Genomic DNA, 12,134 nt, shown 5'->3' on the forward strand with positions numbered 1-12,134 from the left:
AGGAAAGGAAATGAAACTAAATGAAATAGAACTACGCTAAGGGCGAGAACCCCCCCAAAAGAAAAAAAAAACCTGTCCCTCAACTTGAAGTGTTAAGAGGAGCCAAGAAATATACAGTAAAAAGACCACAGAGCAGGAGAAAGAAGCTTAAAGAAAAGCAGAGAAGAAAGGGGGTAAGGAAAGGGGAGAGGAAAGGAGGGGGGAAAACAGTGAAGGTTGACAGGAGATGCAGCTAAATCCAAGTTAATCTGTCCAATTAGTTCCTGGTAATCCTTCCACTGTCATGAGGAAGACAAATGAAACTCCGGTTATTCATTCTGTCTCTAATTCTCATTTTCTCTCTGCATGGCTCTGTCTCTCTCTAGGCTGTATTTAAGCACATGAAAGGCGTCACTCTGAGCTAAAACATTCATTCAATTTGCACTTGTAGGCTATATGTGGAGTTTTAGTATGATTTGCTTATGCAGAGGCAAATTATCAAATCAGCTACCAGGCCTTTTAGAGTTTCACAAAATGGTGTAGATTTTGTTAAGTGGTGGGATTGGTAAAAAGAATCAATAAGCTTATAAAGAGACATGATTTAAGTGACATCACTCACAAAATGACAGGTTGCCAAAAGCTACAACTTTTAAAGTTGTTAACCCTTTTTTGTTTCAAAAATCAAAATCAAAATAAAGTTAAAAGAAAATTCCCTGAAAATAGGGGAAAAGAAGGTACAAAAAGTGCTGAAAACTAAGAGTTTATTTTATATATTTCATATTTTTTTCTGTCACATAATTTTAAATAAAAAATATTCTAATTATAAATATAGTTTTCTGAAAAACAAGAGAAAATTTGTTTGTTCATTGTTCCTTGCATCAGGACCAATACTTCAGGCCTAATACACACTGGTTCTGGTAAGTAGGCTATGATACGGTGCTGGTTATGCTCGCTTAACAACATCAGGCACAACCTGCCTCTGCACCCTTGAAAGTTGGCACAGATTTGGCACAAGAGTAGCACCCTGCACCCACCTCGCATTTTCCGTACGGTAAAAGACACGTGTCCTAGACATAAAAGCGCAATTATGTTGAGTTGAGATCACTTAGTCTGTATGTGCTACTTGCACACTAAGTTACAGCATGAAATTCACAACTCTCCTTCATTATCTTTTTTTAAAATTTGTTTTGTTTTAATGGTACATTTTTTATTTATTGGACTTTTTTCCTACTCAGATGCTGTCACATTTTGTCCTTTTACCACATCTTTCTAGCTTTCCCACACATGCTTTTTTAGATTACACACAAAAGAGTTAAAGGTTTTGCTTCCCCAAATTTACAAATTTTGCATGTGCCCATTAACAGCAGAAAATCATCCATGCAAAATCATCAAAATTATCATCATGAATTACGAAATGAACATGCACACACAGAGTGGACAGTACTGCATCTGTAAGTCTCTCAGCTGCTATGTCAAGGACCTGACCCTTAAATCGTCGTACTGCTGACTGTATGTGCGTTTTCACATATATAAAGAAGTACATGTGATATATTGTGAGTGATTCCTACAACATTCGTGCTTGTGTGTCAGGAAATGTGTATTTTGTGAATCCATTCTTCCATTAATCCAAGTGATGCTGAGTTTGTGCAACATACTAGAAATACTGTGACTCTCTGAACTGTGTGTGTGTGTGTGTGTGTGTGTGTGTGTGTGTGTGTGTGTGTGTGTGTGTGTGTGTGTGTGTGTGTGTGCGTGCGTGTGTGTATGTGTCTGTAAATTTCTCTCCATCTCGATACCGCTTAGTGTGTCTCTCGTCTGTGTGTGCTCATGCCTGTTAGTGTGTGTCCATATGTGTGTGTATGTGTGTGTAACCTGCCATGACCAAGAGGTTTTCAGCAGAAAATTCAGGATTTGGATTAAAAGCCACTTCATCACCTTCTTCTGTCACACACACATACACACATGTGCACACACAACACACACACACACACACACACACTAACTCTTCACTTCAAGTTGATTATTTTTCACCCTTCTGACAAGAGCAATGAATCACCACAGAAGAAAAATCGGGAAGAGTGGGAGAGAAGGAGAGACAGAGGGAGCCTTAGAAAGAAGAGGAGATAGAAGAGAAATAAAAAAAGTGAAGAAGAAGAGATTAAAAGAGAACAAGAGAGGAAGAGATGAAATCCCACCTCTTATCATATCAATTGCTCTGCAGTGTGTGTGATTTCTGCTCCGTATCTTATTAACTTTATTGGTTTTTAATTAAACAGTGTTTTGTGTGGTGACATGCTTGGGTTTATGCCTGGTGTCTGTGCACATATTTCTCTGTGTGAGTGTGTGCGTGCATGTCTTCATTGTTTTGCATTGCGCTAAATATTCAGTAAACTACAGGTGGTGGGATCAGACAAACCTAACCAAACAGAAAAAGCAAAGGAATCATTACCATTTAAATAACATTTCTACCCCGTGCGTGTGTGGCTCAACAAACACAAACACACACAACACCATCTCCAAGTGTGTGTGTTTGAGTTTGAATGACTTGAATGACCACACTGAAAACAACAGGAGAACAACAGGTGGGGAGATATCACTACAATAATGATAAAGTCATACGAATAACACAGTAAATGCTCAAAAATACTTTAATATTACAGTTGAGGGTCTGGATTTGCCTTGGGTTCCACCCATTCACATTTCCCTTACCTACATTTCATTACAGTTGCTGGTGGTCATGCACTGTAACTTTCTTTGACAACCAAGCATTAAAAAAAAAGAAGAAAAAAAAAAGAAGCATGCGCGTTAGGAAAAAAAACAGCAACATCACAACAGGAAGAGGAGCCCCTTTTTTTGGCTGAACAACAAAAAAACACGACAGAAAAAATAATGTGTGACCACTTCATGAGAATCGGATCAGTGTGGATGTATTTCTATTGTGTGCCTGGAGAATGCACAGTTTGGACGCTTGCTCTGTGCACAGTTGGCGCAGGCACAAATATCGGGCTTCTTTTTTTTTTTTGTACTGATAGTTATATATGACACCAACAGCTGGTTAGATTATCTTATCATAAAGACTAGAAACACCAAACCAGAATCTGAACAAAGGTAACAAAATCACCCTAACAGCATCTCTAAGGGCCCAGATACACCAAACCGGCATCAAAGAATTATTTAACTATTCCTTTGAAGCATGTTTAACAGGAAAGGGAGCAGAATGAGGTTTTCCTCGGGTTTACAATGCAAATTAACTCTTTTTCAAATGCTATCATTCACATGTCTGCATTGTTTCAAGAAATGAACCTGTTTTAATTGAAAATCACTGAAACACTCTCACCTTATTAGAAGATTTTTTTTTTTGGATTTCCTTTAATAACAGATTTTTAACACTGAACATAAAACTGGATAACTTATGAATTAGGGTATTTGTTGCAGTGCTAGGTTTTGAAATGCATTAGAGAACAAATCCCTCTGAAGATCATGAAAGATTGTAGATCTTTACTCTCTAGTCAGTAGACAAAAATTATTCAGATTCACATAATGATTTGATTCAATTCTCTAAATTCATAACCATATTTTCCTGCTTTGGACTGATATCAACACATTATGTGGATTACAATGAGTTATCGTCTTTAACTCAAATGTGCTCCCGTGTGAGTGAGGAGAGGAAGATTAATTTCCTTTTCCTGTCAAACAGGAAACTGTTCAATACATGAGTCGCCTGAACAAGTCTATGACTTCCTCTCTGTCAATAAACACACACACACACACACACACACACACACACACACACACACACACACACAGATCCATTCACACATACACACACAGGTTGGCAGACATCAGTCAGGCCCCGTGGTTATGAGTTTTCATCTCTCTTTCATTTTCATTCTCCAGTTTCATCATTCTCTCGCCTCTCGCTCTCTCTCTCTCTCTCTACCACTTCTATTCTCTCCCCTCTTTCTTTTCCAGCCTTATTGTTTTTCATCATCTCTCCATCACTCCTTGATTCTGTTTCTCATTCAAGCTCACTGCTTTTCTTTCTGTCTCTTTCTCTCGCATATCAACCCTCTCTCGCTCGCTCCATCTCTCTCCCTCCGGCTAGTTGTGTTTATATTTCAGTCGTTTATTTCTACAAATGTCAGACAGTGTTTCTGCCCTCCGTCTATTGATCCACAGAGAGAGAAAGGGATGGGGGAGAGAGAAGCAGTGAAGAAGAGGGAGAAAGGCATCAACAAGAAACGAAGTGGAAAGAGAGAGATATAGAAGGAGGAATGTCAGATATGAGAGAAAGGAGGAGCGAGAGGAATGAAGTGAGAGAGGGAAAGAAAAAAGCCTGATAAAAAGAGAGAAAGGTGGAGAGAGCCTCCAGTATTTTAATCACTCTTTCTCTCAGATCACTGAGCAGCCACGGACTAACTCAGGCTCTCCCCTCCTTTCTTCTCCAATTCTATCCCTCACTACACCTCTCTGCCCTTCTCCCTGCCTGCTCATAGTATAAATATCACTCCACCAACTAAAATATAGATACCAAGACAAAAAAAAGAACAACAATAGACGGACAGATCGATACATAATCAGACAGGCAGAAAAAGCTGTGTGCACAAGCAGACCCGGCTAAAGTCAAGTTATGCACCTTTTCCTGGCAGAATGGAGTTCATTAAATTTTAGGTGGACATATTTCTGATCTACCGCCATAGAGTTCATTATAGCTAAGTGTGAAGAAACAGTATAAATATTAAATTATTTGACGATAAACTTTGGAGAATTAAGGATTATAACATGTAAAAGTTTTCAATGTATTTTTTGTCAACATGTTCCATCATCCCAAGTCATCAAAAATTGTTGCTTTGTCAGTGGATTTTATGCTCCATGTACCCTGCGTCTGCTGTTAACGTTCTGGGATACTGCTACCAGCGGCAGGATGTCAACAAAAGCACATGGCAAGGATTAGGCAACAAAAGCACTTGGTTAGATTTAAGCAAAAATATCATGGTTTGGCTCTTCATTAAGACAGAAAGCCAACACCAACCTCTGAGGTGTAAATCCAGGGTTTGTCAGACCCTTTCACCACCCCTCCTGCCCATCTGCTTGCATTCTAGGCACCCTCACGGTCCCTGTATAACAACATTACCTGCAGCGATTCAACCTGACGCCGTACAGCTGCGGAAGATGGCTTTTAGCATCGGTATCTTACATATATTGTGTGTGATACCTACAACATATCACTGACAAAGCGGGGGTATATGATGACTTCAGAATAACATGTGCTGCTGTCTTTGTCAGTTATTTAGAGTTTCTGATTATTTTAACTGATTAGTTTGACCATAATACTTATAAAAGGGCTGCCTTATAGTGCCGAACGTCTCTTCCTCTGTGTCTCTGCAGCGCGTATGTAGCTCCATGCATCAAAGAGTATCATGAGAGACAAGAGCGTTCACTCTGCAGGAAAATCTGGGCATGAAAAATGTCCCTAGAAGTACTTTCCACAGCACACCGTCTTGCAGAAAAGCTCCAAAAAAGGTCTACTCCACTTGAAGCAACCCCAGTCGAGTGAGGGGTCTTCGTTTGCTTATTCAAATCTTCGACTTAAAAGGGGCAGCCCCAACTTATATAGTGTAATGGAGCGTGTGTCTATATCCTACCTGCACATTTGGTCCGGGTAATGAGTGGTGGTCCAGGTTTTCCTGTGCCTCCCTCTCCTGGTCTGGTTAGTAACACTCGGATCTCGTACTCTGTGTCTGGGTCGAGATGCCATAACTTGTAGTTGGGAGAGTTCACTGCGTGAGTCTCCGTCCAGCTGCCTGATGTCATACGGTACTCAACCTGAAGGAGAAAAATCAAATAAGCACTATTAATTAAAATTCATGCTCAGTATTAATGTATCTGGCAAACTATGAATTAAAACCATCATTACTTTTCACATTTAAATTGAATGTAAAATTATTTATCTATGTCTTGGCTGAGCACAAACATAATGTTACTTCCCACTATTATACATGGGAAATATAAAACTATTTCTTTGGCATATGTCATTTGTTTAACATTTTTTAAATGATTTAAAGTAACTTCATAAAACGCTGTTTTTGCTGCGTTTAAATGGAACTTGTGAACTTGTGTTTATGACATTAGGATGTCATGTAAACAAAGTCGTGAACTCTGAGCTCTCAGAAGATTTCCACTGACCACATCAGGGGACCTTCATATGGTCACTTCGTGTGATCACGGTGAACAGGACCCACTTGAACGCAGCAACATACCAGTTATTGCTTAGAGAAAACATACAGTGTCTCACAGTGAGCATACCTCTTTGAGTATAATAGGTCCATCTCCAAATATGGAGTTAGCATTTAGCTGAATGAGCAGATATGTGGGGCCGACGCCTAGCAGTTGGGGCGGGGCGATGGGGTGCGGAGGCTCTGGGGAGAGAAAACAATGAACAAAGTTATAAAAGAAGGTTTCAAAGTGTCTCACGAGATGAATGAAACACACTCAAACGAGGTCACAGCAAAACAGAAGAGGGCAGTGGCACAAACAATAACATTGTAGTCCCTGTGACACAAATGCTCGTTAGTGTAACAGCTGACATGATATCTGAGCTCAAATTAATATTCTAAACAAACTAGCAGTAAAATATGACAACTTTACTAATGGCACAGATTATTAGGGACCATCCTTACAAGTGGAAACTGCTCTGACCTGCAGTTTAGAGCAAGCACCATTTTAAAACCCATTGTTTTTAGTTTTCGGAAGCTGATGTTTTTTTGTTTCATTTCTATAGTCCCATTTTTACTTATGTTAGAGTGCTTCTTTAGATGCTCAAAGACACTGCATGTAGTAAGATTTATGCAGTTACTTTCATCTGAAATTCCTTTGCTGTGTTGTCTGAGTTATAATGAACTTAATATTGATGCAAAGATGCCTTTTGCAGCTGCTTCACATCAAAAGCCTTCCACCTTCAAAACAAGAAACCGGGGAGCAGCTTTAAAAAGTGTCTACTGTAGTGGTCGATACATAGAAGCCCTTTTCAAACATGAAGCATGTAAATTTGCTGGCTTCATCTATCTGTTAGCGCAATGTCTTTTTGTTTTTCAGGTGTAGGTGTCTGCTATGTAAATGTTCCTACGGCTTAATTCAGAAATGACAGGATATTCATGCGAAGGTCCACACTGCTAGTGTGAGACTTTGCATCTGGTGCAGTTTAAAAAGTAATGATACTGAGGGAGAAGAGTGTTTTTCTATTGCAGGCTTCATTAGTGATAGATGTTAGAACTTAATTTGCCACTGAAGTGAATCCTTTCACATTTTCTCATCAGTTTCATCATTTAATCTTATCAAAGAGTGATTTCTTCTGCGCATTATTAAAATAGTATCATTTTTTCTTTCTGCTGCAGCCTTTACATTAATCTAACTGCATTTAATTTTGACTTGTTTTTTGTGCCTAAATCTTACAACCTATTGTCACAACAGGTACAAATGCAACATATCCATGGTTTGTAGAAACGTACAATGCCAGTGATTGAGTTTCGGATTGCTTTTGTGACTCCAGACCTAAGGGTTAACTTAGCATCAGATAAATGTCATTGTTTGTATGTCTACAGGGGCTGCAATATAACCATGTATATATATATAGATTTGTACTGTTGCGAGTTGGTATATGTATCCCAATTTAAAGACAATGTTACAACAACCTTAACGAGTCTTTCTGTAATTGGTCTGCTGTTCTTTAACTACATAAACTACTCCTCATTTTTTATTGGTATAGATTCCGCAAGGAAAACAGTATAGATAATCACCTTTACCTGCTTGGGTGTGTCTATATTTAATAAAAAACTGCAATTACAAAACTGTATATGTGTATGTCGTGTAATTCAGTCGTGTACTATGTCACTTGATGCTCTGTGAACGAATACTGTGTGCATGTACTTGCACATAAATGTGATGGATGCGTGATGGTTCAGGGCCAGTCAGTCAGATCACAGCTATCTGTCACGCATCTGTGATTGACAAGCCGAAAACACAACACACACACACACACAACCTTAAAACACGCTGCATCAAAGATTTATCTACTTGACACTTACACATACACACACACACACACACACAGACTGGCATATGAATTATAATCACTCACACACACACACACACACACACACACACACACACACACACACACAGACACACAGACACACACCATACAGTGGTCTATCTCCCATACAGTAAATCAAACAGATTTTATCTCTCTCAGCCACATTCTCAAACACACCACCAGGCAATATTGCTATCAGTGTGAAGATGCGGAAAAATTAGATCTTTTTTTGCAATCCAGCATCAATCAAATCATATCAAAGAATTATCTAAATTATATGTGTATGTATGTGTGTTAGTGTGCATTCCTTTAATATCTATATTTTGCATTGCTGTCACCTCTTTTTCTCTTTGTGTGTGTTTGCATTTCTGTGTGTGTTTGTGTGTGTTGAATATGGCTGTCAGAGAGGTGCAGGCTGGGAAGTGTCTTTTTAGCAGCAGATGAAACACTGTAGTTTGACAGCACATGCAAACGCACGCACGCACGCGCACACACACACACACACACACACACACACACACACACACATGCAGACAGAGTTGAATCCAGATAATGAATGTTGAAGTGACTTCAGAAAACCAACAACGTCAACAACATGTCAGCTCGCAAGGCCATCAAATAAACAAAGTGAAAAACTTTGTGATTAACAAACAAACAAATGAAGAAATAAAGCAAAAAAAGTCACAAAGAGAAATTTATTAAAGCAAACAAAGCAGTGGGTTTGCCTGCTTATGTGTTTACTTGAACGCATGTTTGTGTGTTACTTATAAAACCTATTGAATCTAAAAGATAAATAATACACATAAAACAGTAAAGAATGTAAGTGGGTCATTACATGACTCAAGAGGAAACAAGAGCTGGAACGGGTTCACACATTTGATTTTCTTCTTCTTCTTTTTTTTTTGTTTCATCACTTGTCATTTGTACAGTTGACCTAAAAAAATCTAACAAATCATCAATGGTGTTGTTTTTCGATGGGTTTGTTGTCACCATCTTTTTCATTATTAATCACATGTGTGAACCCTCTCATCATTTCTCATTTTTATGGGTCAAATGTAAATGATAGTAACAAAACAAATCAACACTGGGAAGACTTAAAAATGTGTGTGTGTGTGTGTGTGTGTGTGTGTGTGTGTGTGTGTGTGTGTGTGGTTTTCTGACCTAACCCATCTGCGAGATTAATTTGTTTTCACTGTCACTCACTTTCTTCACTGATATTAGAATTTAAAAGAGAACTACACTCAAGACTAATGATGTAGTGACAAAAAACAATAAGAGAGCAGCCCCCTTTACACTGCCTGTCCAAGGTTGGAATATGGCGCATTTATGTCGCCTCACGATATTTTGGAGGTGTCTGATATTTAAGGTGACATCAGAGGTACAACAGCACCAAAACATGGTCTGTGTAAAAGGGACAGACAGCATAACGTGACTATGGGTGGGACAGGTGGGACGCTTTGAATGCATATTATGCATGATTCTGACCGGTGGGAGATATAGGGTATTTTTGATTTAGGGTGTTTTGGGAGTCCTGTACACTTGTGTTCACATGAATTGACTGAACTGGACTTTGGGTTCAAGTGAACTAGGAAACCCCCCTTAAAAAGCAGCTAGCAGCAGATAGCAGCTAACTCAAAGCAGGCACACAGTGGCTGAAACTGTCTCTCCAAGCAGAGGACGACATCAATTGCCAAGTAACTGGGATGGTAAATGGTTTTTATTGACATGTTATGCCATTGCTATTGTTTGGAAAGTGCTGCCAAAGTGTTTGTTATATGGCACACTGGAGGTTGATGCTGTTGTGTTACATGTCAAACTTTATGCTTCATGCTTTATGAAACCACACACTGGATCGGCATCATGCTGCCGCTGTCTGGTCTCGTGTAAAATGCAAAGGCGGCTTAAAAAGGGGACTTTGTAGCAGTCCTATAGCAACATCTCTGTGTAAAAATGGCTATAGACAGAGACCAACATAAAGAAAGTCAGATAGAAAGGAAGAGGACAGACTGATATTTTGTTGGTGACTAGGGCCCACTAGGCATGTTCTGCTTTGTTGTCCATTGTCAGCAACCTTGTCAATAAAGTTTACTTTTCACAAACCGCTGCTGACATCACCATGGAGCTCACTGGAGGACATCTGACCTCCGGAGCAAGAGAGGAGTGTGTGCATGAGTGTGCAAGTGTGTGTTTCAGTCATAACGACAGCCAAAAGTGGTAGTAGATTTTCTGTAGTTCCTTAATGCCTGAAGCTTCACTTGTCACTATTACTTAGAGTGAGCATGCATGCGTGTGTGTGTGTTGGGTTAAAAAGACCAAAGGGACATTTTACAAGTGGACAATTACAGGTTTAAGACAGTTGTTTGAATTCAAGTCAGTTGTGCGTCCTCCTAAGTCTGATCCGCGTGTGTGTTTGTTTGCAAGTGTGTGTGACAATAATATTGCAGGAGCTTTTTAGGCCATGGGTTGTGTGTAATGCAAGCTGGCATGGTGTGTGTGTGTGTGTGTATGTGTATGTGTGTGTGTGTGTGTGTGTGTGTGTGTGTGTGTGTGTATGTGTGTGTGTGTGTGTGTGTGTGTGTGTGTGTATGTGAGTGTGATACGAGCTGGCGTGATGATGCACTCTGTCACCGAAGGAACCAGAGGGCAAGGCTTTATTAGAGTTTGGCTCTGACCAAACCACTAGTGACACACACACACAAACACAGAGTCAGACTCTTTCATGCTTTTTTGTTTCTCTCTCTCTCTCTCTCACACACACACACACACACACACACACACACACACACACACACACACACACAGCGATTATATATCGTATCGTATATATCGTCAACAGTAAAACCTGTCTGTCCATCCATGGGCGGATAATGAGACTGGCTCCCTGGACACAGACATGCAAAGGACCCCAACACCTCACCTACACACAGACTTTGTTGTGTGTGTGTGTGTGTGTGTGTGTGTGTGTGTGTGTTTCTGTCATTCTATTTGTGTCTGTTTTCTATCATTTTCTGTCTGTTTGACGTAATTTCATGTCTTTTAGTCATTTTGTGTCTGTTTGAGGTATTTTTCTGTTGTTTCTAGTCATTTTATGTCTCTTGTAAATCTTTTTTGTTCACAATTTGTCTCTTTGTGGCTGTTTTGCACATTTTTGAAGTCTAATACAGGTCCTTTGCAACTCCTTGTGGTCACTTTGAGTCTCTTTCTGATCGCTTCGTGTTAATTTGAGGGACATTTTACAGGCCCAATAACTTTTTGGCCCCAACTAAAAACTGTCAAATAATTAAAGCTGGTAGTGAATTTCTGCTCCAATTTATCATCTTGTTTTTTGATGTTTAATCAAATAGATACTAATTTGAATCAAAATATTGCCAGTTTTAAAATATTTTATTTATGCAAGGGTCTTGCAACAAGGCAAGTTTTGCTTGTTTAGTTAATAAAAAAAGACATTTGTAGAAAAAAAAAGAATTAGTTTATCATTTGAAAAAAAAGTAATTGAATTGTTTGGTATCTGAACTGAAAAACTGGTAACATTTTAGAACCAATGTGGAAAATTTAATTTAGCAAAAAAGCCTTTTCTGTTGATGCCAAACTCAAATGTGAGGCTTGGCTGCTTTTTCTGTTTGTTAATTGAATACCAACGCTTTTTATGAACTGAATTTCTTTGTAATTTTGGACAAAACAAGCAATTTGAAGATGTCACCTTGTGCTATGCGCATTTTTCTGGGCCAAGACAATAATAATTGACAGTTTAATTAAAGCACGGGTAAAGCCAAAACAAATATGTGTTCTGTCACCCCACAGAAAACTGTGTTATTAAAAACCCAGCCAAATTTGAATGATTAAAAAAAACTGCCAAGTATGTAAAATTAGATTTCAAAATTGTGGAAAAATAAGCAGCATTCTCTGCTCTGAAGTGTTGGGGGATAACCACTAAAGGCACTTACATTAAGAACGGGTGAGCAGATACACAGTGACACTCAATGAGCAGCTAAAATACCTTTTACACTGAGCACCGATTTTCATCTGAAAATTAAGCGCAGAAATGTATAACTGATTTTGTTGG

General features: G+C 39.0%; 1 protein-coding gene across 16 annotated transcripts in view; it reads right to left on the reverse strand.

Annotated features, from left to right (window-relative positions):
- ptprk (protein tyrosine phosphatase receptor type K) overlaps nt 1-12,134 on the reverse strand; it is a 149,803-nt gene that overhangs the window by 51,200 nt on the left and 86,469 nt on the right. For all 16 annotated transcript variants that reach the window (XM_088089706.1, XM_088089716.1, XM_088089715.1 and 13 more), the window contains 2 exons: nt 6,286-6,398; nt 5,625-5,805 (listed from right to left, as the gene is read on the reverse strand). In XM_088089706.1, the coding sequence (XP_087945832.1) occupies nt 5,625-5,805; nt 6,286-6,398 (294 nt within the window). The remainder of the gene's footprint in view (nt 1-5,624; nt 5,806-6,285; nt 6,399-12,134) is intronic.

The sequence above is a fragment of the Plectropomus leopardus genome, chromosome 16 (assembly GCF_026936395.1).
Source record: "Plectropomus leopardus strain MGB_pleo_1.0 chromosome 16, ASM2693639v1, whole genome shotgun sequence".
In the NCBI taxonomy this organism is placed as follows: Eukaryota; Metazoa; Chordata; class Actinopteri; order Perciformes; family Serranidae; genus Plectropomus; species Plectropomus leopardus.